The following is a 26283-nucleotide window of genomic DNA, read 5'->3' as shown; positions in this document are numbered from 1 at the left end:
CACCATGAAAAATATCCTGTCGCAACATAACACTGAAAGGTATTCAGTATACAATAAGTTTGCCACATAAGTAGAAGTAGAATCAAGCTGAAATATTCATTTGAGTGGTCAAGAAAGGAGCTGTTGTTGACTTTTCCCTGACAGAAATTTGCAGGGGGGAGATTTGGCAAAGGTTTTTATTCTGAAGCAAAGAGCTGCACTACAGTATGTGTTTCCATTCCTGCAGGATTGTGTTTTTTGCGTTTTGCAAAGACTCAAAAATGCTTTCCCCAGGGAGTTCCTCACTCCAGACGTGAGGCGATGTGGTGATTTGGTGGTTAGCACTGTTGCTTCAGAGTTATAAGATTTCTGGCTGTAATCTGGGCTCAGACCTCACTGAGTGGAGTTTAACGTTCTGCGTGTGCTGGTGGGTGATGCTAAAGCGACCCTGGGCTTTAGGATCAGTGAGAGCTGCTGGATCTGAGACTATCGGAGACGAGTTGTAAGCTTGAAAACAACTAAAGCCACCGGTGTAGAAGAGATACTTGAAATGTCATAGTCTAGGTATTATAGGTATTTTCTGTCGCGTTTTAGACTAGCAGTGGATGTCATATATATACATATATATATATATATATATACATATATATATATATATATATATATATATATATATATATATATATATTAGTGGTGGGACTCGATTAAAAAAAATTATCTAATTAATTAGAGGCTTTGTAATAAATTAATCGCAGTTAATCGCATATCAATATTTGACACGAGAAGTAACATTTATCAATTTAAATGCATTTTGGTATATGATAACTGGTATTGGTACTGGTACATTTTGGTATATGATATTTTGATAACTGAGTGTTAACATAAAGTGCAATATGAATAATAGGAATATGATTGCATTGTCCACAAGGCACAAACTTAAATTCAAGTTAACTATATTCGAGCTTTTTCAGGACTTTTTGTAAACTTTCCATGTTTTAAACACATTTGTTTTTGTTTAGTAAAATTAAAAAAACTGCACTTTCAAGTACATTCCAGAAAAGTGGAAACTGAACATTGCAAAATAGTTAAAATATCCTTGGCATAAAATAAACAGACCAACAGTTAAACATAAAGTGCCCTTTCTTCCAGGTTTCCACTCGGTAGATATTTAAAACTAAAATATCCGCCCACCGAACCAGCAACGACTTCCCATCGGTTTGGGTTTCCATTGTTGTTTCTCGTGTTGTTTCTGTGCATCAGTATTACGGGGAACTTATACCGGGAACTCGTGCAATGAGAAACGTTCTGCAATGTTTGGAGTGCAAAAGTAAATTGCAAGGCAAGGCAAGGCAAGGCAAATTTATTTATACAGCACAATTCAACACAAGGTAATTCAAAGTGCTTTACATTGACATTAAAAGCGGCAAGACATAATTAGACAGTAAATAATTTGACATAATTAGACAGTAAATAACAAATATGAGACAGTAAATAACAAATATTAAATTGCGATTAAATGCGTTATTTTTTTTGTTGCGTTATTTTTCTGTAATTAATTAATCGTAATTAACGTGATAAAGTCCCAGCCCTAATATATATATATATATATATATATATATATATATATATATATATATATATATATAATTTCATCAAATAAAATATATATGATATATTAAAATATATATGATATATTAAAATATATATGATATATTAAAATATACATGATATATATATTATATATTAAAAATACAACCATTAATATATATGCAGGCAAAAAAAAATGTATTTTCTTTCACAATCTACATCATACACCGTGTTTCAATATAAAACTGCCATTGCACTTTCGGATATAACGATTTTAGCCAGCTTTACCCTAATTAGCAGTTACTGCCAAGATTTCACTTTTTCTCCATCAAAAGTGTGAGAGATTGAAGTTTCTCCTTCATCGAGGCTGAAAATGGACCCTGTTTTAGACCATAAATGTAATAAACAACTATACTGTATTTCTGCCACACTGACAAAATGTAAAACATGGATGTACTCAGAATTCTGCAATTATTGTTCTGACTGTTTTGAGTGCACGATCAGGTACTGGCCTTGTACTGAGCAGCAGCAGGACTGTCTGTAAATGTACTCATGTGTTCAACATAGCAACGGTAAGTGCGCAAGTGGGCGTTATCAGCCATTATCTTCTTAAATGTAGCCTGCACATTGTTGCAGTAGCATAGCACCATTTTTATTATCTTTAGGATACTAAACCATCTCCATTGGAGCGATGGTAATAAAACAACAGAAACATTTCCTTTTCACATGTATTGCATAGCCTATGTTAGCCTCAAAGTATCGAACTAAATGTTAACCTGATGAAAATATATATAACTTGTGTTCAAACACCCTGTTTTGGATAAAAATAAAGATAGCTGGGGTTAAGTGAAACATGAAAACCTGCACAATTATCTAATGATCCGTCCCTGCACGGTCTGAACAAAGATTCAGACGCTGCATGTGTTTCTTAGTTCTTTCATCTCGCAAACGTCTTTGAAAAAGGTTTTTAGTATTTCTCAATTAGAAAACTATTAATTATCTCTCTTATTCATTTCATTTTATTCTTTATTTCATTCAAAAAATAAAACGATTCAATACAAATACAAATGTTCTTAACTTGTGAATGAAAAGGGAGCAGAAATAAGAAGAATCTTATCTGATCTGCCCCTTTCACAAATAACATAAATTAAAAATAATAATAATAAAAACAACAAAAACTAATTGAATAAAAAAAACTAAAATAAAATAAAGTTAAAATAACATTAAAATAAAATTACCGCCGTCTATGGGTATGTCAATCAAACTCAACTAACATATTTCATTATATTTCCTTAACATACAGGCTTTAATTGTTCTTTTGAATGTAATGTTTGATTTGGATTCTTTGTTTTCTTTGTTCAGATTGTTCCATAAACTGATTCCTTTCACAGAAACACAACGTTCCATCAATTTAGTCCTGAATCTTGGTTTTTTTTAAATCTCTGTTCCTTTTAAGTTATACTTGCTTTCTCTTTTTTCAAATATTTTCTGAATGTTGATTGGTAAAGTTTTTTATGAGCTTTAAACATAATTTGCAGAATACTATAGTCTACTAGTTCATGAAATTTTAAGGAATAATGGATTTGTTGGATCTCTATATCGTTTTCTACTGATTATTCTTATGGCTCTTTTTTGCAGAATGAAAATTGATTGAATATATGTTGAATATTATTATTTTATCATCATCATATTATCATTATTATCTTATCATTGAACTCCAGCATGAGCGAGTGATTCAAATAGATACTTTTGTTGTTGTTTCACATTATATGTCCACTTAATATGTCCCATTACACTGTCCTTGTCCTTTTCTGAGCTTAAAACATCATATCACTGTTTCAACATAGTAATAGCTACCAAAAAAAACACAAAAAACATACACACGAAATAAATAAAAATAAATAAACTGTAAAAAAAAAAAAAAAGTAACAATAGGGGCATCAAAACTCGAATACCTACAGATACATAAGATACATAAAGTAAATGACAGCAATAAAACAGCAATCAGCGTACAATGAAGTTTACAATGAATGAAGCTCTAAGCCAGAAAATAATGGGAACCAAAATTCTTGAAAAAGATGCCACGGTTATATTTTTCCAATGTTAGCTTTTCTAATGGTAGAAATGCTGTGATTTGGTCGATGAAAGTCTTAAAAGATGGAGGGGAATCATTCTTCCAAAATAAAAGTATACATTTTTTTTGCAAAGTAAGTTATCAAAATTAATATCCTGCATTTTTTGTTATGTAGTTGTAAATTATATGTGTCATTTAATAAATATAAACTACTGCTTAAATCAAATGTTTTGTCCAGGATTAGTTGTGTTAGGGAATTAATTTAATTCCAATAATTTTGTAAGCGGTCACATTCCCGGAACATATGCATAAATGTCCCCTCCATTTTTTTTACATCTTGGACACTTTGATGAAATATCCTTTGATATTTTATGCATTTTTATAGGAGTTAAGTAGAATTTGTGGATGAATTTAAAATTAGCTTCCTTAATTGTATTGCTTGTAAATGGGAAATGTACTCTTTCACAGATATTTAGCCAGGCTTTTTGTTGTAAGGTTGTGCCTAATTCCTTTTCCCAAATATTTTTTAATAACTGAAAAGTGGATCGACCTTCTCCTGATAAGATGTTGTAGACTTCACTGAACTTTCCTTTTATTGTGTCTGAAAATAACAAAGTTTCTTCAATTTCCGATAACCCAAGCCGTAATTTCTTTTTTTGAATGAGTGAATGAGTAATGCTACGAATTTGTAAATACTTAAAAAAGTGTCTGTTAGGAATATTATATTCTGATCTTAGGTCAATAAATGATTTTACCTGCATGTTCAAATTGAATATATCTTTGAATTGTGTTACACCGGAGCTCATCCATTGATCTGTATTAACCATTGTGATGAAAAAGCAGCATTCTGAAAATAAATACTAAACTCTACCTTTAAACTTAAAACTTTAAATAGATCACTGAACTAAGTCCACAGATGGGGAATAAATATTTTCTGAATCTGCTCCATCTGCACTGTTGTCAGGATCACTTTCCTCCGAGTCGTCGGTCACTGGGTTTTCTTGCCACGCTTGAGTGTCCGTTTAGGTTTGTTGCGTTGTAACATCTTGTTATGTCCGTTCTGAGAACTGGTCGGAGAAATAAGACGCTGAAACTTCATCCATGTAAACTGAAATTGGTCTTGATGTTGGGAAGTGGTCCAATGATGCAAAAAAAAAAAAGTTAATAAATAAATAAGATAAATAAAGATAAATAAAGTAAAACTGAAGCAAAGGCTGATATGGAACCATTTTTCTTTTTTGTAAAATAGTTTTAATACCCATTTCTTTTCAGAAACTGTGGAAGAAACTGTGAATTAAACCTTCAAACAGGTTATTGACCATAAGCTGTGAAAAAACCATTGTAATTCTATATAAATGTAAAAATATTCTAACATTAAACTCATTAAAACTCCTGTATCAATCTTTAATAAAACCATATATAACATACTGTATAGAAGTATGGGGACACACATTTAAAGGAGCTGTATGTAAGAGCAATAATAAAACGAATCATAAAATGACCCCGATATGTCAACAGACATTTAAAAATCATGTTCATTTCAAATACTTATGTCACTGACAACAGCACTCAAGCCAGGATATTCCAGTTTAAAAAGAGGAGTTGCAGCCCTCAACTGATGTTTATGTTGAAGCTCCACCCTCCACCTATCTCCCAATCACCAAGTCAGTATTGTTTCTGAAGCTCCACCCTCCACCTATCTCCCAATCACCAAGTCAGTATTGTTTCTGAAGCTCCACCCTCCACCTATCTCCCAATCACCAAGTCAGTATTGTTTCTGAAGCTCCACCCTCCACCTATCTCCCAATCACCAAGTCAGTATTGTTTCTGAAGCTCCACCCTCCACCTATCTCCCAATCACCAAGTCAGTATTGTTTCTGAAGCTCCACCCTCCACCTATCTCCAAATCACCAAGTCAGTATTGTTTCAGCATCCGGGTTGCCAGCTCGGCTCTAATTATGGCAGCCATGGCAGCCTACGTTCCTGCTGCATTCTGCAGCCTACCTGGCAACCTCTGGTCGGGGGGAGGAGGGGGAGGGTACACGCCGCTCAACAATATTTTGAAAGTGACTGCAGTACCAGTTTTGGACATTTCTTACAGACGGCTCCTTTAAGACAATCACAAAACCAATATTTTTACTTAAAAAAAAAGCAATGCGACTCATAAACAAAGTTGGATACAAGCACCCAACCAATCAATTATTTATAGATTCAAATGAGCTTAAATTCAATGAACTGGTGGATTTCAAAACTGCACAGATTATGTTCAAAATCAACAATAACATGCTGCCAGACTGTATTCAAAATATGTTCAATTTAAGACAAAGCCATTACAACCTCAGAGGGGAGAGTATATACACAGGAAATCAACAATCAGAACCAACACCAAACTGAGATGCTACAGTGGATGTTTGGATTAAATTAGATATAGATTTGAAATCATGTAGAACTTTAACTTTATTTAAAAAAACATTGAAAAGAAGGATGGTTTCCTTATATTAAGTTAATGAGTGGCTTGATGTTGATTTGGGTATTTATTTAATTGGTGATTTGCTTTGATTTTTTAAGGATGAAGGTAACATGTAGATGCACCTTTATTTTAAAAATCTTTTTTATTTTTTTAGGAATGTTTGTTATCCCTACAGAGGCAATTTGTTTTACTGGCAGTCTTTCTCTTACTTTTTGCTTTTATTTCATTAATTTAATTAATCTTTTTGAGGGTAGGCAAATAACAATCTTTGCTTCAGCTACACCTTTTTCGGTCTAGATGTCATTTGTTTATTTGTATACTGGAAACTTTTTTGTTATGTTTTCTTTGAACAGTGTATTCGTTTTCTTGTTGTCAGTTTTATTCTTGTTTTTTATTTTTTATTTTTTTGTGTCACGACCGAAAATAAACTAAACTAAAAAAAAAAAAAAAAAAAACTAAGGCGGATATGGAACCTTTTTTTTTTTGTAAAATAGTTTTAATACCCATTTCTTTTCAGAAACTGTGGAAGAAACTGTGAATTAAACCGTCAAACAGTTAATTTACATTTTACACTGCTGTGGCCGCGTACCTGTAGTCAGACTGGCTCATATCGACTTCATCTATGTTGTCAGCAGAAAATAAGGGTTATTTGTTGTTCAGAGGCGACACCAGCATTAAATCATGGAGGGTTTTTTAGTTCATGGAGATCTTATTTAATATATTCTTTCTCGAATGATGTTTGAAGAAATGTCTGTAATCAGTGATTTTACATGTTGCCTGGCAACAAGCTGAGAATGTGACATTCCATAGTAATTATCAGACTCATCATCGTTTTTTCTTTTACCAACACCCAGCTCTTTGATTTATTTTTATTCTGAATATGTGTGAATTTTCCATTAGTTAACGCCCCTATAACTAGTTTGTTTTTAACACCTGAGGTTACCAGTCACTTCACATTTCCTGATATCTTTAAATGTAACAGTGAGTGGGAAATAAACAAGAAAAAAAAATAAAGGTTTTCACACACGACTCACAAAGGAACTGAGGAAAGAAAAATTGTCTCTCTGTTCATCGGAGATAAGCTTGTGCCCAGAGTTGATAAATGGCATCTTGCTTGCATTATACAGTTTTAGGTTACATGTGTGGATGCAGCAGTGGACTGTTGAGTGACAGTGGTTTCCTGAGCCCATGTGGCTTCATTGATCACACTGGCATGAAGGTTTTTCCTGCAGTAGCGCCCGAGGGCTCAAACATCACACACATCCCGACAAGAGTTTCCAGTCTTGGTCTTTTATAAACTGAGATTTCCCCAAAACTCCCTGAATCTTGAAGAGAACTGGACTCTGAAACCCAATTTTGCATTGAGGAACATTGTTTTTTGGGCTAAATGATGATCGTCTGATTAAAAGAATTTTAAAAATGCGTTGATCTTTAATCCATAATGCTTCAAAAGGCCAAGCTTTTGGTAAATTACCTTTTTTAACCAATCCTGACACCTTCACTTGCGTCAGAGCCGGCCCAAGGCATAAGCGAACTAAGCGGCTGCTTACGGCCCCGTGACCACTAGGGGGCCCCCAAGAGTTAAAGAAAATAAAATTAAAAAAATAAAATTATTTTTTTATGTGTGAGTGATGATTCATACATTATTAAAGGTGTGTTATTGTACAAAAACACAATAATTTATATTAATTATAGTCTAAATAAAGTAGACAACGTGTTTACAGTAAATGGTTTATAAATGATCTATTTGATTATTTTGTTTGTTTTAGTAGCCTACACTGTAGATGACACTCAGTATCACACTTAGGACTATATCACTTTAAATAGTAAGTGTAAATCAAGCCCAAGCTCTTGTAGCTGAATTTGCTGCTGAATTTGATGGAAACAATCAGATGAAGGGGCGGGGCTAATTTGCACCAATTATGTTCAAGGACTCAAAACCATGTCTGGTGAGACAGTCCAACATGCACCGGGAACATCTGATAGTTCTTACTTTCTGCCATAACTTTTGAATGGTTTGATATAAAGAGTCATGGGTGGTGTCATTGGACTTAGTTTTGAGTCCTTGACCTAGGGCTGCACGATTAATCGTTAAAAAATCGCGATCTCGATTCATGCTTGAACGCGATCTCATTTCCAAATGACGACGATTTTATAAAAAAAATATATATATATTTTTTTTTTTTAAAGATGGCTGCATAAAAAAAGGACTAGGCCTATGTTCTAGGTTGTTGTAGTCCTGTCATGGTCAACTATCATGTTGTCATGTTTGTTATATTTTGTTAATGATTGTGGATTACATTTGGAGAAACATCTACCTTTCTCATCACCTGACACATATTGCACATAAATATTAAAATTGTTATTGTTAAAATTATTTAAAGACAGGATAGATGTTTATTGTTTTTATGTTCAATGTCAGCTGTTACAAAGTTGATGCCAGTCTTTTATCAGGCACCATCATATTTTTTGTAACGTTTACCTTTTGTATCGGCAGCTTCTTAATAGCAGCAAAAGGCAATGGGGGGTTCATCCCAGCCAGAGGAATAATTTGTTGCCTCAGAACTACAGGATCTGTTACAAGTCCCCTTTCTGAAAGGGTGTTCAACTCAGGGAGGAACAAATATTGTTAAATTGTTATTATTGTTTAAATTATTCAAAGGTTTGTGTAAAGAAGACAAGAGATGTTTATTGTTATTATATTTTTGTTCAGCTGTTGCAAAGTTAAAGTAATAAGTGCAATAAATTTTATATTGGAAAAAAATCGTGAGAGAATCGTGATCTCAATTCTAAGCAAAAAAATCGTGATTCTCATTTTGTCCAGAATCGTGCAGCCCTACCTTGACCTTTATTGGTGAAAATTGCATGTGCGAGGGCCCGTTCATCGCTGCTTGCAGCTTTAATGTTTTAGTTGGAATCACTTAAACTATAAACACTTTTAGGTTGTGATTTCCATGTAAAATGGGTTTGATTGATGTCATGAACTTCTTGTCATTAGAGCCACTGTATTTACTTTTTACTTTGTTTTACTTGTATCGATCGTTACTTGTTTTACTGTAAATATCCCTTGTCTTTCCTACTGTTCTTTTTCGTGATTCATCAATTTAAAGCTAAAGAACATAGAATATAAGATGTTACCATTGTTCTCTTAAGATGATAGTTTGTATAAACGGGGAGAAATAGCAACAAAAAGGCCAAAAATTAAAGGAAATCAATTGTATTTCGACACTGTATTGTGTACTTGTCATGGTGCAACCCTGTGTCTTTTTGGCCTGGTGCATAGTTCATGCACAAGTTCACCCACATGTTACTGACATTGACCAGCTTTCCCCTCTAAAAAATAAGGAATTAGGATTCATGTCATAACTCTGAAAAGAACTTCCCGTACTGTCAAGATTACAAGGAAAGATGCCTGAGGGAGGAAAAGAAAAAGACGAGATAAGAATACCAAATAATGCTTTCCACCATAATGCAATTCCTCCCCTGAGAACCAAACCATATTTTTTTTAGTCTTCTCAGATTTAATATTTTACATATACTTACAGTACCAAAGCAATGCAGTCTTGATTCTGATCAGAATTCTTGTAGTTTTTTTATGTTTATGCCGCCCTCGATATATGTCCAGAATATAAACACCTTCCGTTCATCAAAACTCTGAAGACCTTGATCAGTTTGTCCACAGGTTTATTGACTTGAAAAGGGTGAAACTGAGAACAGACGGAAATATATTTTTAAAATATACTTCTTGTACATTACATATTTTTAACAATAAAGTAACCTGTTGAGTTGAAATCTGTGGTCACTCATACCATTTCACACTGTACCTGAAATCCGCTGATTGGCTAACCATTTTACGTACAAAATATTCGCAGAGATTATATCATCCTTAAATATCACAAAACAACTTTTAACCAACAAATATGGAACTATAATTGAACATAAAGGCATATGATAACATTACATACCGACGATGCTTCGTATGGCATGAGATGTAGGCAGATGTCTGCAGATAGAAACCATGGATCTATTAATAAAAACTGGATGGGACATCGAAAATGGCCGCCCATTCATTTCAATGCAATTTGCTCACCAGCGCATACGCCGAAAAATGTCCTGACTTCTGGGTTTACTTCCGTGTTAAGGGGCCCATAGAGCATGCGCAGTTGAGTCACCTCCCATGATGCTCTGGGGCCTCCCATCATGCCCCGGGGCAACATCAATGGCACCGACACGGCCGTGACGTCACGCCCAGAAAGAGACTTTTCTTTTACTTTTCTGGCCGTTATAAAACATTTTTGACGGATATAAAGTCCATGACTTAAAAATATAGACTACAAAGATTAGTAATTGCCGGTGATTACAGCTGGAGGTTCCTGTGAACAGTTTTAGAGGCTTCTCTTTTACTATTGCGGTCTATGGGAAAAAAGCTTTCTGGGCCCCATGGGATTTTTTGTTGCAGTACCGCGGCTGGACACTGGGAAAGATCGGCGTGCCTTCTGAGCGCCAGACCCGGGGGCTGGCCGGATTTTTTTTTTATAAACTTTATTTAAAATAATTATTACAGAATAGTATACAGGAACAGTATACAAATAGAATACAGAACATGTGCCAGGGGTGATGTTCGTTATTCAAGAAGATTATACATATTACACAAGTCTACGGTTTTAATAGCCTTTTCATTTGTTGATTTAGTGATTAATTTTAAGTAAAGTTCCATTTATTTCTGGAAAACATAAAAGCAAGGGGTTTGCCTGGAAAATTTACACATTTATGAATGTGAAATTTGGCAAGAAATTAAAACAGATTTATCAAAAAGTAACATTTTCCTTCTTTCTTAGGGAAACAATGGAAACCAAAAACAACATTTTCCCAATGTAAATTAAAATCAATAGTGAAAGAGTCAATAATAAATTTGCTAATATCTGCCCATAGTTTTTTCGAATGAGAGCAAAGCCAGGGCTGAGCCGGACTGCCCTGTGCTTCCACTTCCTGGTTGATTTGTGATGTCACTTCCTATGCCCCGCCTCCTGTCTCTTAAAGGGGCCACTGCCTAGCTGTTAAAACAATGGATTTGCTCTAGGGCTGAAACGATTCCTCGAATAATTTGAGTAATTCGATTACAAAAAATGATCGAGGAATTTTCTCTGCCTCGAGGAATCGTTTAATTTTGCAGCTCAAAGCAGGTATTTCGCCCGGACTACATTTAAAGCGGCACAACACGCTGACGCCGCGCGCGTTAAAGGGGGAAGAAAGAGGCAGCGGTTATGTTTGGTTTTAGTAAAATGCCGTGCTCAGGCAATGAGTCTGCAATGGCCCAGACGGGAGACACATGTAGTTCAGTGCTTAACCTTTATTTTTAATCCACTCTATATTCTTCTGGTCCGTTCTCCTATATGTTCCCCCCCTAAAGCCTGATTTATGGTTCCACGTTACACCAACGCAGAGCCTACGCCGGCTCTGCGTTGGTGTAACGCGGAACCATAAATCAGCCTTCACCCGGTACATACATAGGTTCCTCTAAACATCTGTTCCCACTACAGTTTTAACTAAAAGAAAAACACTAAGAGAAAAAACACTGCCAAAACTCAGAATCTTAAAGACTTTAACTTAAAACTTACCGTAACTAGAACTTAAAATTAGCTTGACACAAATGAAAGTTCAATTGAAACACGTGGGAAAAACAGCTAACCTTTTTAAGTGATGTGTGTTATCAGGTGTAATGGCATTTTTAGGTTAGAAATAAGAACATTTCTTGGTAAGATCCTTAGCTTTTTGAGTGAAGGCAGTGAATTTGGTCGACTGGTGTGTTTTGGGAGAAAATCTCACTTTAAGGTTCTAGAAGTGGGCGGCTGTAACAAAATGAATCACACACTCGCTTTTGCTATAATGATATATGGATCTTTATTAACAGCAAGAAAAGCAAGCATTTGCATAGAAGACACACACACAATTACTCTTTTTGCTAGGACAAGGTGTCAAGTCATCCCCCACAAATGGCAGAGCAATATTACGCACACACAATTACAAAGGGCCACGGCCTCATACTCTTACCTCGACACGAGACTGGAGAGCCGAAACAGTCCTGATACAGAGTAGGGCAAGGAAACCGCGCTGGGCGTCGTGCACTAGACCCACAGCAGACTCTGAACCCGGACTTCTGGCTCTCGCATCTTTATACCTTTCTACTCAGCACCTTGCGGAGGGGGGGGGGAGGCCTATTCGCCCCTGTTACAACCAAAAACGTAATAACGGCCAATAACGTAATAACTGCCAATAATGTAATAATTTTGGCCATTTCAAATGTAATAAAGCCAATAGTGTAATAATGTGCCAATAATGTAATAAAACTTTTGAGTCAATAATGTAATAACTTTTTGCCGATAATGTAATAATTTTGTAATAATTTTTTAATACCAAGCCAATAATGTAATGCCTTATTACATTATCGGCAAAAAGTTATTACGTAATTGGCTCAAAAGTTTTATTACATTATTGGCACATTATTACACTATTGGACTTATTACATTTGAAATGGTCAAAATTATTACGTTATTGGCAGTTATTACGTTATTGGCCATTATTACGTTTTTGGTTGTAACAGCCCCCCTGTCCGCAAGTTCTCAAAATAAGTCTCGGCTCACACGAGACCAAAATCCCGTGTGAACTAGCTTCTCTCTCACAGAAAAGCAAGCATTTGTTATAATAAACAGCAGGTGCATGGCTGATTAAAGCTGTGTTTTGGGAATCCAGGGCATTTCAGGACATAAAATGTATTTTTCTCCCTTCAGGTGTAAGTTCAGGGTTTTTAAATGCTCAGCCATGAACCTACTGTATTATATAATTTAGTCTTAGTAATGTCAATTAACATCTTATGTATATTTATAATGGCTCTTTAACTAAACAAAAATATGTTTTATCCGATTACTCGATTAATCGATGGAATTTTTGGTAGAATACTCGATTACTAGAATATTCGATAGCTGCAGCCCTAATTTGCTCACAAAAAACTAACAGAAATACGATAACAGAACAATGTTCCTTCTCCCGTCTCTGTCTCCCCAGGTCTGTGATGCAGTGGCTCAACAGGGTCCAGTCCTTCTTGTACTGCAATGAAAACGGGTTCTGGGGGACGTTCCTGGAGAGCCAGCGGACGTGCGTTTGCCACACCGGCGTCACGCTGTGCCAGCGGCCGATCCCCTGCGTCATCGGCGGCAACAACAGCTGCGCCATGTGCAGCCTGGCCAACATCTCGCAGTGCGGCTCCTGCAACAAAGGCTACAAGCTGTACCGGGGCCGCTGCGAGTCCCAGAACGTGGACTCGGAGCGCAGCGAGCAGTTCATCAGTTTCGAAACCGACCTGGACTTTCAGGACCTGGAACTGAAATACCTGCTGCAGAAAATGGATTCCCGCTTGTACATCCACACCACGTTCATCAGCAACGAGATCCGGCTGGAGACGTTCTTCGACCCGCGCTGGCGCAAGCGCATGTCCCTGACGCTCAAGAGCAACAAGAACCGCATGGACTATCTCCACATGATCATCGGCCTGTCCATGAAGATCTGCCAGATGCGGAACAGCAGCATCGACCCCATGTTCTTCGTGTACGTCAACCCGTTCAGCGGCAGCCACTCGGAGGGCTGGAGCATGCCGTTCGGCGAGCACGGGTACCCGCGCTGGGAGAAGGTGCGCCTGCAGAACTCCCAGTGCTTCAACTGGACCCTGCTGCTCGGCAACAGGTGGAAGACCTTTTTCGAGACGGTGCACATCTACCTACGCAGTCGCGCCAAGATCCCAACCGGCCTCCGCAACGACACGGGCCAGGGCCCGGTGGACCTGGCCGACCCCAACAAGCGGCAGATCTACATCAAGATCTCCGACATCCAAGTGTTCGGCTACAGCTTGCGCTTCAACGCCGACCTGCTCCGCAGCGCCGTGCAGCAGGTGAACCAGTCGTACACGCAGGGAACCCAGTTTTACTCGTCCTCTTCGGTTATGCTGCTGCTCCTGGACATTAGGGATCGCATCAACCGCCTGGCGCCGCCGTCTGCGCCCGGCAAGCCCCAGCTGGACCTGTTCTCCTGTATGCTGAAGCACCGGCTCAAGCTCACCAACAGCGAGATGATCCGGGTCAACCACGCCTTGGACATGTACAGCACGGAGATACTAAAACAGTCGGATCACCTGACCGCTAAGCTCTGCTGAACTGTTTAAATTAAAAGACAGCGAAGGAAATGAAAACACCCAACACATGGACTAATACGGGGGACGTTAATCTTTTTTTTTTTTTTTCCTTCTTTCCATTTTTTTGACCTTTTCTGCCTTTTTGATGTAATAATAACTTTGTAAGCATAATTCTTGAAAAAGTACGACGGAGTATTAGGGCCAAACTAAGACAAAAAAAATTTGGAAATTACGAGAATAAAGTCGTAAAATTACGAGAATAAAGTCGTAAAATTACGAGAATAAAGTCATAATATTATGAGAATAAAGTCATAAAATTACGAGAATAAAGTCATAGCCTAATGTTGCGAGAATATAGTTGTAATATTATAAGAATAAAGTCGTAAAATTACAAGAATAAAGTAATATTGTTGGGAGAATAAAGTCATAATATTACGAGAATAAAGTTGTAATATTACGAGTATAAAGTCGTAAAATTACAAGAATAAAGTCATATTGTTGCGAGAATAAAGTCGTAATATTACGACTTTATTCTCGTAGTATAACGACTTTATTCTCGTAACACTAGGCTATGACTTTATTCTCGTAATTTTACGACTTTATTCTCGTAATTTTACGACTTTATTCACGTAATTTTACGACTTTATTCTCGTAATTTTACGACTTTATTCACGTAATTTTACGACTTTATTCTCGCAATTTTACGACTTCATTCTCGTAATTTTACGACTTTATTCTCATAATTTTACAACTTTATTCTCGTAATTTTACGACTTTATTCACGTAATTTCCATTATTTATTTTTTTTGTCTTAGTTTGGCCCTAATACTCCATCGTAAAAAAGAGAAAGAGACAGTGATGAAAAGCTTTTCCAGCAGATAAAGAAGATTAATGGAAACCACGATAAGGACTGTATCATATTTGTCCCAGCATGTCTGTAATTCCCTAAAAAGACCTAAAAAGAGAGGCTGACGGAAAAAAAAAATATATATATATATATTAAATATATGTACTGTTGAAGGAGAGGCCTTGATTTTTAACTGAGGGATCAACGGTTATATCTGAAACTGCCATTCTTTGAGAAAAATAGACAAACACATACATTTTTAAAGGAATAACGAGGGCAGACCAGATATCATTTCATTTCACTAAACTTGCAAAATATTTCAGACATAACAGTTGGCTTATTAATAAAATACCCATAGAGTGTAAGGATTAAATAGTCCTAGCGAGTAATAGTCAACACGTCACTTATAAAGTCTTTATTACATTTCCGACCCACAGAGAATGGATCTAGGTGAATTATGCGACTCTGTCATCGTTCTGACACACAGGGCACACAGCAGGGCAGTAACGGATAGTCATGTCAAATAACAAAAAGCCAGCTGTTTATATATACATATATATGTGGGTGAATGCGTGAATGTTTGAGGGCGCGCGTCTGTGTTATTTCTTTGGCTTGAAGCTTGTCGCCGTTTGTTAATTGAATGTGTCACTTTGCAACTGACGCCAGTCTTTGCTGAATACTTGCATTTGGAGCTGCTTCTTTCCCGTGTTTTTAGGAAAATTCGAGCTGTGTGTGTTTTTTTTTTTCACAAGGCAGTACCTCCTGGTGCGTGAGTGCAGTATCGTGGTCTGAAGATTTAACAATCAACGCTATTTTGTAGAGCTTTTGCAAAAATGTACATGTTGTGACTGCTGTTTCTGTGGCGCTTTCTCAGCACCAAGAGCAAAAATGTAAAAACATTCATCGTTTCAGGCATATTTGCAAGCCAGCCTAAAGCCATACACTTTCCTGAGGCGAGACATACAGTAAAGCATAAAAACTTCATCCCCACTTGTTCCATTTCTATGTCTTTGTTTTATTCTCTCGGATGATTTTAAATAAGAGCACAGCAAAAAGGGAAGACGACAGGGGAAGGCCTGTTACGTTGAGTGAGATTGTGTTGTAAAGCCATTGAATTTCTATGTTGTGCTGCAGGAAAAAGAAGAAAAAATTGTTATATTAAAGCTTATAATACCTTTTGCCAGTGTTTAATCTGTAAACTTTTTATGACCATGTGTAAAAAATGTCTGTTTTTGTTTTGGAGATTATGAAATTGAAACATTTTCTGCATGTTGCTGAAAGCATAAACAGAGCTGTGACTTTGTTCAAAACTTCTCAGTTTTTCAAACTCAATCATGGTATGCTACCCATGTGTTGACAGTCACACTTGATTCGGATAATCCGAATCCCGATCTCACCTCAGAACATTTAATAGCTATGTTGGTCCACAGCGCAAAACTTTTCTGTTTCACAATAAAGACTCAAAAGTTGTACGATGACGTTCTGTTTTACTCATTTCCAAGACACGGCTTATGTCTCCTTACGGCTCTACATCTATGTGTGTAACAGTTTTGTCTCTTTACATAATGACGTACAAAGTCTGAAGTTGGCTACAAGGATGGAGGACCATCCTCCGACTGCCATGCTGGAGTTCCTACTTTAAATCCACAGTCTTTTCATTTTTCCACTTTACTCTTTGCCATTTTTCTCTCCATCAGTATCAGCTTTGCTTCGTATGTTTAGTGTAAAAACAAAAACATTTCAAAGGAACTTGCATTTGTTAGTTTAGATCGGGGGTCGGCAACCCGCGGCTCTAGAGCCGCATGTGGCTCTTTAGCGCCGCCCTAGTGGCTCCTGGAGCTTTTTCAAAAAGGTTTGACCTTTTTTTTCCTTTTTTTCCTCTTTTTTTCTTCCTTTTTTTTCTTTTCTTTTTAATGTCGAATTTTTACTTTTTTCCCGAAATTTTGAATATTTTCTCGACATTTCGACTTTTTCTCGACATTTCGACTTTTTCTCATTTCGACTTTTTTCTCAAGATTGTAATTCAACATTAATCTCGACATTTCGACTTTTTTCTCGAAATTTAGAATTTTTTCTCGACATTTCGACTTTTTTCTCAAGATTATACTTCAACATTAATCTCGACATTTCGACTTTTTTCTCAACATTTCGACTTTTTTCTCAAAATTTCGAATTTTTTCTCGACATTTCGACTTTTTTCTCAACATTTCGACTTTTTTCTCGACATTTCGACTTTTTCTCATTTCAACTTTTTTCTCAAGATTGTAATTCAACATTAATCTTTACATTTCGACTTTTTTCTCGACATTTCGACTTTTTTCTCGAAGTGCATAATGAAAAAAAAAATCTTCCCCCAGTTATAACTAATATAGAAACATGCAGCATGTGTTTCCTTCATTCTAAGGCTGATACAATACTTTTCATTTTTTGCTCCAGACATATTTGTTTTTTGTGTTTTTGGTCCAATACGGCTCTAAAACATTTTGTGTTGCCGACCCCTGGTTTATACGAACCCCTGTAGGCCTGGAGGCTTTAGTTTGAACTAGTTCCATCATTATTTAAGTGTGACATAATGCTTTTAAACCATATACAGTAGATGACTGGGATGGGAGTCTATGGAAACTTCGGTAAAAAATATCATATATTTCTCCAAGTGAAATTGAAACCATTATTTTCAGGTGAAAAATGAGTTAAATAAAAATGCTTTGTTAGGTTCAGACATTGGGTTGCATGCTGCCCTGCACCAAACAACAGGCTGGGAACATTTTGAATTGTACCAAAATATGAGAATAATACGTTTTGGACTTGTGGACAAACATACCTATTACACGTTTTCTGGTGAGACTGGGCTCAGGATCCACTACTAAAACAAATAACAGGTCCTGAATGTTCGGAAATACAAGGTCACTTGTGGTGAACGTCAAGTAGTTTCAGCCATTTTGCAAAATGTAAAAGAAAACACATCCGTCCAGTGTAAAAGATTCTGGCTCAAACGCAAGCTTTTTAAATGCCGTCGAAAAAACCCAGGCTTTTCTGCTTTTTCTACTTCCTTTTTGTTATTTTTCCTTTTTGATGTCTGTTAGTATTTTTAATATACTTTCACGTGTTAGTATTTCCTATTTTGTGTTTTAGATATGTGTTGTTCCTTTATATTGTGATGTTAGTCCTCTTTGAGCAGAGCTTTGCAGGAACCGACCATCATGAGATGTGACTTTATTGTGGATTTTAACAACAATGAAATTCTTCAACCAAGCTCTGAACTAAGTATTCATTAAAATTAACTTTCTCAAATTCAGATCTTGTCCAATTCTACTAAATTAAAAAAAATATTACATTGATAATTGTCTTAAGATGACTTATGAAAACCAGTAAATTATGAAAACTTGTAACAAGTGTTATACTTTATGTTTTTTTTAATGCTTGAGAAGTGTTCTGTTAGAATTAACTTAACAATTATGTTCCTAAACAGAATCTAATGAATTCAGTAGCTGGTTCAGTAGTTGGAAGATTAGGGTGGATTGAACTTTTAAATCTTAGGTAAGCAAAGCCTGTGTTTTTGAATTGATTGTACAACACAACATTTTTACCAGATCTCATTCAGAAAGCTGTTTGCTGTTGCAGCTTCAGTCAAAAACTCTCAGTCATGAATGTGTACTACTTGGTATACTTATGTTTGCATGGTAACGCCCGCTTTCTTGAGTACATGATCACATTTACATTAACAAAGATGTCTGCAGCGAGATGGCTTGAACTTATGGAGCCAAATCAAGGCCAAAAGTTATGCTAATTTGAAAATAAAATTTTAACCTGAAAATTCTTTTTTACAGCTTCTCAGCTTTTTTTTCGGTATCAGATCTTTTTTTTCAGTTTCACATCTTTTTTTTCAGTTTCAAATCTTTTTTTTTCAGTTTCAGATTTTTGGCCCCGATGTGGCGTGGGGGGCGTGGCATCAACTGAGAGGGGCGTGGCATCATGAGTGACAGCATAACAGAGAAGGCGGGGGACGTTCCTCAGTCATGTTGCCTTCAGGAAACGTAGGTTGCAGAAGTTATCAGTAGAAGTTTGATTCAACACTGTATATACACCATATTCACGTGATTGGCAGTGGAAAAAACGGATACTAGTGACACATTTCTGTTTAAAAAGCTGTTTTAGACTGTACTTGGTAGTATGTGGAAGTGGGAAATGTCAAACTTTAAAGTGTGGCTGTTGAACTGTACAGTCTGGCATAGTTTATTACTTTTATACTGCGATTGGTGCCAAGTACGGTCTAAAACAGCTTTTTAAACAGAAATGTGTCACTAATATCAGTTTTTTCCACTGCCAATCACGTGAATATAGTGTATATACAGTGTTGAATCATACTTCTACTGATAACTTCTGCAACCTACGTTTCCTGAAGGCAACATGACTGAGGAACGTCCCCCGCCTTCTCTCTTATGCTGTCACTCATGATGCCACGCCCCTCTCAGTTGATGCCACGCCCCCTACGCCAGATCGGGGCCAAAAGTCTGAAACTGAAAAAAAGATTTGAAACTGAAATAAAAAGTTCTGAAACTGAAAAAAAGATCTGATACCGAAAAAAAAATTGAAACTGTAAAAAATAATTTTCAGGTTAAAATTTTATTTTCAAATTAGCAAAACTTTTGGCCTTGATTTGGCTCCATATGAACTCAGCAAGATTCCACTGGATCAGTGGTTGCTAACCTGGTTACATAAGGGATCAGTGCAGTTAGTTATGAAAATACTCCTGCTGCAGATTCTTATATTAAATCAGAAAGGATCTTTTCTTCTTCTTGGTTTTTCATGCATGTCCATTTGTCATCGACGCTGTACTGTTAGATATGTGATAAGCAGCGTGACAAATTGCGGGTAACTGACACAACAGTCAGATATCCGTTTGACATTTTTAGTATGCGTGCAACTTTGCTGTTTTTAAATTAATTTACTCACCTTTTCAAAGTGCACTCATTAAGCAACTTATTAAAGAGTGCATAAGGATTATTGTGTGCACTTGTGGAAATGTCAAAAATTGAGGCGTGAAGTGGCTTCAGGCGTTTTCAAATGGCCACAATCATACATAGCTGTAGTAAATATATCATTGATAATGATTTACTTTGAATTTCTCTTAAAACTGCTGAACTATCCAAAAGAATTGTTACGAAATAATTGTCATAATAATAATAATAATAATAATAATAATACTAATAATAATAATTATTATTATTAGTATTATTATTATTATTATTATTAATAATAATAATAATAATAATATTATTATTATTATTATTGTATTTTTTATTATTATTATTATTATTTTATTAATTATTATTATTATTACTATTATTATTATTTTTTTTTTGATCAAATTTTTATTTTATTTTCATTCAAACAGAGAACAAACAATGATGCATATTATTATTATTATTATTATTATTATAAGTGCCTGTTATAAATCCCTTTAACATGTTTGTTTGCTGCAAAGGTGGCAAAAACATAAATGAAATACAGAAAAGATGGTAAATTAGTTTCAGAACTTAAAACCCAGAGATGTCGATCGATTTCTTTTCAGTTCCCGGAGAAAACAAGCCCTTGAAGGCTTTTGTATATGAGGAGACTGACCACCACAACGGGGAAAAGGGGAATGATTTGAATGAATGGTGGACATGTCCGCCCCCTGTTGTACAATATATCTGTAAATAGGAGCCGTGTTACGGTAAAAACGCTGTTCTGCAGTGACGCTATCATAAACTATACAAGGACTATAAAGAGCTCTTTTAAAAAAAAAAGTTGAAGAAAAAAAAGCCCTCCATGTACATTAGGACAAAACACTGGGCTTATGTATCTAATTACCTTCATTACCATTTATGACTGTTTTGATATTGTTGAGACACACTGTATATTGCAATTAAGTTTGGAGCCACTAGCTAGGATAATAAAACAAGCACATTTACGCTTATGGCATTATGCTACCAAAGTGTTGCTGACTGTACATGTATCCATACATTTGTCTGGAGGTTTGACACCTAACACCTTGCCTATGTATTTTTTTTTCTGTTGGAACAATTATTTCGGCCTATTTTAGATGAATGTTTCATATAATAATCTATTTCTCATTAAAATGTTATATTTAATAAGAAGAGTAAAGCTTGTCTGTACAGTTTACCTTTATAGAAACGTTTGGCACCACATTTACCGCAACATACAAGCCACCTATGTTAACTATGGTGTACACTTGTAGTCAAGACCACCTAAACCGAAACCAGGACACGACCAAGACCAGAGAGTATCAAGACCAAGACCAGAGAGTATCAAGACCAAGACCAGAGAGTATCAAGACCAAGACCAGAGAGTATCAAGACCAAGACCAAGACAGACCGAGACCAAAACCAGGAATAGTCCAGCTCCAGACCGAGACCAGACCTGGTTATGTCCTGATCCTGCGTGATTGTATTCCATCATCCTGGTTCTAGTTTCCATATGAGCTTGTTTTCAACTGCAGCTCAATAACACAGAGAAGTGGATGATGATGTTGAACTCACTATAAATGCAGGGGTGATAGCGCTCCGGCGTCACGCCGGATTTCCGGCATACCGAGGTGTTTGCGAGAAAAAAATAAAATAAAATCAGGTTTGCCGTTTATTTTTCTTATGATATGAATTTTTCATATACCGTAATACCGGTGAGTAGCGCACACAACGTTGGGAACGCCGCGCGGCGGAACGTCGCGCCGCTGGACCCTGTTTGTGTGGGGACTGTTTAGCCAGTGAGCAGAGCCGGCAGGGAAAAGTCAACAGTGCTGCGTGTCCGCGTGTAACCTAAATCTACCATGGCCTCAGCGTTAGGGCTCGGCCAAGTTAGGCTTTATAAATATATGGGCATTATAAATTTATTAAATATATGAGCGCGGAGTCGGCGAGGAGCTGCGCGCTGCGAGGAGTACCAGCCGGGCGCTGTGAAGCCTGATTTATGGTTCCGCGTTAAATCGACGCAGAGCTTTCGCCGTAGTACGACCATACGCGTAACCCACGGCGTATGGTCTGCGTTGGTGTAACGCGGAACCATAAATCAGCCTTAAACCACACCTGCAGCCCGTGAGCTCATCAGGAGGTTAGAGAGCGGCTGCGAGTTCATTGCTGGTTCGTTGTGTTAACTCTGAGAGCTTTATTGGTTTGTTTTTTAGCTTGCTGGTGTTTTTTTTCTCTCTGGGATTTTTGAGTTATTTATGAAGAAGTTCTGAGCTCCGTGTGAACAGTAGCCTACTCGAGTTGAGGGGGGATGAGGGGTGATGTGATGGCACACCCCCCCCTGAAATAAAAACGGTCCAAATCACACACCCCTGAAATAAAAACGGTCCAAATCATCCCCCCTGAAATAAAAACGGTCCAAATCATCCCCCCTGAAATAAAAACGGTCCAAATCATCCCCCCCTGAAATAAAAACGGTCCAAATCATCCCCCCCTGTAAAACTGCCATCCCTCCTTTCCATCCCTTATGTCATTTCATCAATGAATGTGGTTTTACTGCTATTTCAACATTTAGAGTCATCACCAGAAAAATAACACCAGAAAAATAACTAATTTGACCATTTTCACCTGTTTCAAGTAAATTTTCACTTGAAATAAGTAGGAAAATCTGCCCGTGGGACAAGATTTATCTTCTCATTACAAGCAAAAAAATCTTGTTCCACTGGCAGATTTTTGTACTTATTTCAAGTGAAAATCTACTTGAAACAGACTGATTTATTGCTTGTGTAGTTGAAAAATACATGAGAACAGGACCTTGAAAAAAAATGATCACATATTAAATCGCAATCGTAATATTGAGGAAAAAAATCGCAATTAGATTATTTTCAAAAATCGTTCAGCCCTACATTAGAATCATAAGTTCTGCCACCTCATTGTAAACGGCATCATTTTTTGAGGCCATGTAAACCTGTATTTATACTAGTGTGGACATTAATGTTTTTCTACAATATTTCCTCCTCATGACAGTAAAATAGGCCATTCTAAGCCAATTTACTGCTTCACATGTGGTTGTGTTTGTGTGTGTTTGGCAGCGTGGAGGCATATCTACAAAAATATGGAAAATCTACAAAAGTCATCAGAATATTCAATTTAATGAACTATTTATCAAAATGTCCCAGGGAATCACACCCCTGGCCTATGTTGTTCAATTGTCTCATTCTGTTTTCTATGGGCTGCATGTGGTGAGCTTGTACAACAGGACCATGGGTCAATTTACACCAGACTTACACTTTAAGAGGACAAAAAATGACAATTGTGTTGATCGGGGCATATATCTTGGTTTAGGGGCTCGCTTACCTCCCAGGGAAAAAAAGTTCAGGCTCAGGATTTTTTTTTACTATCACCCCTGTAAATGTTTCCATCCATCAGCTGAGATCAGATCTGTGTGGCGACTGCACTACCGCTATTTCTACACTATTGGAGGATTGACTCCAGTGCTTTTAAGGATTAACACGACTACTAACTAGTCCCAAAGTCCTCTAGCAGAATAACCAGCTCCAACACCCCCCTCCACCTCAGAAAAGGAAGGAATAGTAAATGTTACTGATTTAAATTGGACTGAATTTGGAGATGAAACCTGAATTTTAAATATTAAATATTGAAATTACATTATTTACCATTATAGTAATCAGATTACACTGAAGAACTGGTGATACCAGATTCTGTCACCTTGGTGCAACGGACTCTCAGTTATCCGAGTCCGAGACCTGGAGAGACCCAGAGACCGGGACTAGACCAGGACCAAAGACTGTCCAGACCAAGACCAGACCAGGACCACAAAAAAGTGGTCTCGCAACCTACGAGTCTACTATGCTGATCAGTAATACATTCTCTCTTTTTATTGGCTTAAGGCAGGGGTGTCAAACTCATTTCACATCGTGGGCCACATACGGCCTCGGTAGATGTCAAGTGGGCCGACCATTAAAATTATACCATACATGCTGTATTATAGCATGTATGGAAGTCGCACTCAAAATATCATGTCTTTCCTTTTTATGGTGTAAAAAAGCACAAGAACATTAGGAAAATGTTGAAATTCAATGAACATTCCTTTTACTTTATTTACTTTACTTTATTTCATGGAACACCTCATATTTCCTTAGACAAATGTGCAATTTACTTTTATCTTTACTTTTATTTATATTGTGCAAAGGCACAAAACTTTAAACATGAATTGGTATTGAAAAATATAGTAATGCACTTTAAGATTAAATGAGATTTATAAAGAAGCAGATGGCGCATTGATACCGCTGTTGTCTTCTACTCTGATCAAAACAGTGCGCCCCCTAGCGGATAATACATGAATTGCATCATATTAAAAATTTGAATTCCATGTCTTTTATGCATTTTTTAAATTTTGTTTTAAAAATTTGACACCCCTGGCTTAAGGTAATTTATAGGGTCTAAAGGGTCTGGCTGAGCTCTTGTTAGTGTTTATTCATTTACCGTATTTTCGCGACCATATGGCGCACTGTGTGGAAAGGCGCACCCTCAGTTTTGTGTGTCATTTTTGGTTTTAAAACACACATACGGCGCACCGACCCAAAAGGCGCCGTCTACGGAGACGGAGCTGCACACACGCGCGCTGCAAAACACACACGCGCTAAAAATACAGCGGAAGCAAAACTTAGTTTGATATTTTATTTCACTTTTCACATCAATCAAACCCTTCAAAGGTTCATATTCTGTTTCTGCATTAAAGAATTAAAAAAAACCACTGGGGCGCCGCACATAAACCTGTCTCAGCCACCCGATCATCTCCTCATCCATCCAGCCCTTTTCATTTCACTCTGGCTGGAAAAGTCTGTTTAGGCAACGCTTTTCTTTTAAAAATCACCATCGGCGGCAGTTTCTGTCCATCAGCGTGGCAGGCAAGCACAAGACTAAATAAACTTTTCATACCCCGTTGTGCTGCGGATCCCGACTGCGGGTCCCGGTCCGCCCCCCCCCCCCCCGCGCTGGTCCCGCGGCGGTCCCGGGTCCCGCGTCCCGGGACCCTCGCGCTGGACCCGCTCACACACACGCGCTGTCGGGATCTGGTACCGGGGTTTGTATCCGACAGGAGCTCCGTTAATTCAGCTGCGCCAGTCCGAATTTCCAGACCTGTCTCAGCTTCTTGATCATCATCCCTTCATCCAGCCCCCTCTTTTCATTGGCCCTTATAATGACTCCGGCTGGAAACGTCTTATGCAAAGTTTTTCTTTTAAAAATCACCATACAGTTTCTGTCCATCAGCTGCGCCAGGCAACACCACATAAACCAGTAAGTGTGTGTGTCGCGCCGCGAACAAACCCGCGCATGTCGGGATCCGGTACCGGGTTTGTAACCGACAGATTTGGCTGCAAATTTCGGAGGGTGAAGCTGATCCAACCTAAGACGTACCCCAGAAATCTCTGCTCCCAAAGCGGCCGGGAACCAGGTCATCGGACCCCGCTTTGGGAACCAGGAAGTCGGGCTGCAGCAGCGCCCATCACCGCGGCTTTAACCGGGGAAAGTCACCGGTTCCGACCGGCCGGGACCGGAGGAGCCCACATGGACTTGTAGTAGGGGCTCCCGGGGAAAGAGCACCGGCATTTCAGCCGGATCTGCAGCGGGGATGCGGCGATCGGACCCCGCAAACCCACGACAGGTGCTTCCTCGGTTCCGACATGCAAAACAAACGCGCGCTGCAGAACACACACACACAAGTGTGCTTATTTAAATAGAGCGGAGCAAAACTTAGTTTGATTGTATTTTAGTTCACTTTACACATCAAGCAAATCCTTAAAAGTTTTCATCATCTGTTTCGCATTAAACAGCTCAGTGGAGTCTCATTCACGTCGCAACTCACGGAGGCTTCACCCGCCCCCTTCTCCCTTTACCGTTCTCATGGTGGCCGGCCTTACATTACCGTAATTCAGGTAATAGACACGGCGCACTGTTTCAAAAGGCGCCCGGGACATTTAAAAAAAATAAATAAATAAAATGTGCGCCTTATGGTCGCGAAAATACGGTATATATGAGCTAGAGAAGATAAGTGACAGATGTAGCCAATCAAAACCTGGCAGCTGTGGCTGCAATCGGAATTTTGTCTGAAAGGGATTTGAGAAATTCAGGTTTTTAGTATAATTTTGGTTT

The 26283-nt window shown here is 37.5% G+C and overlaps 1 protein-coding gene across 1 annotated transcript in view; it reads left to right on the top strand.

Moving 5' to 3' along the window:
- The window catches only part of brinp1 (bone morphogenetic protein/retinoic acid inducible neural-specific 1), a 296156-nt gene extending 281603 nt beyond the window's left edge, over positions 1–14553 (top strand). The window contains exon 7 of the mRNA XM_061733573.1: positions 13173–14553. Coding sequence (XP_061589557.1) covers positions 13173–14313 — 1141 coding nt within the window. The 3' untranslated portion in view covers positions 14314–14553. The remainder of the gene's footprint in view (positions 1–13172) is intronic.
- Positions 14554–26283: the final 11730 nt, after the last annotated feature.

The sequence above is a fragment of the Cololabis saira genome, chromosome 11 (assembly GCF_033807715.1).
Source record: "Cololabis saira isolate AMF1-May2022 chromosome 11, fColSai1.1, whole genome shotgun sequence".
NCBI classification, from domain to species: domain Eukaryota; kingdom Metazoa; phylum Chordata; class Actinopteri; order Beloniformes; family Belonidae; genus Cololabis; species Cololabis saira.
The sequence above is the reverse complement of the archived record's forward strand: the minus strand, read 5'-3'. Positions and strand labels throughout refer to the sequence as shown.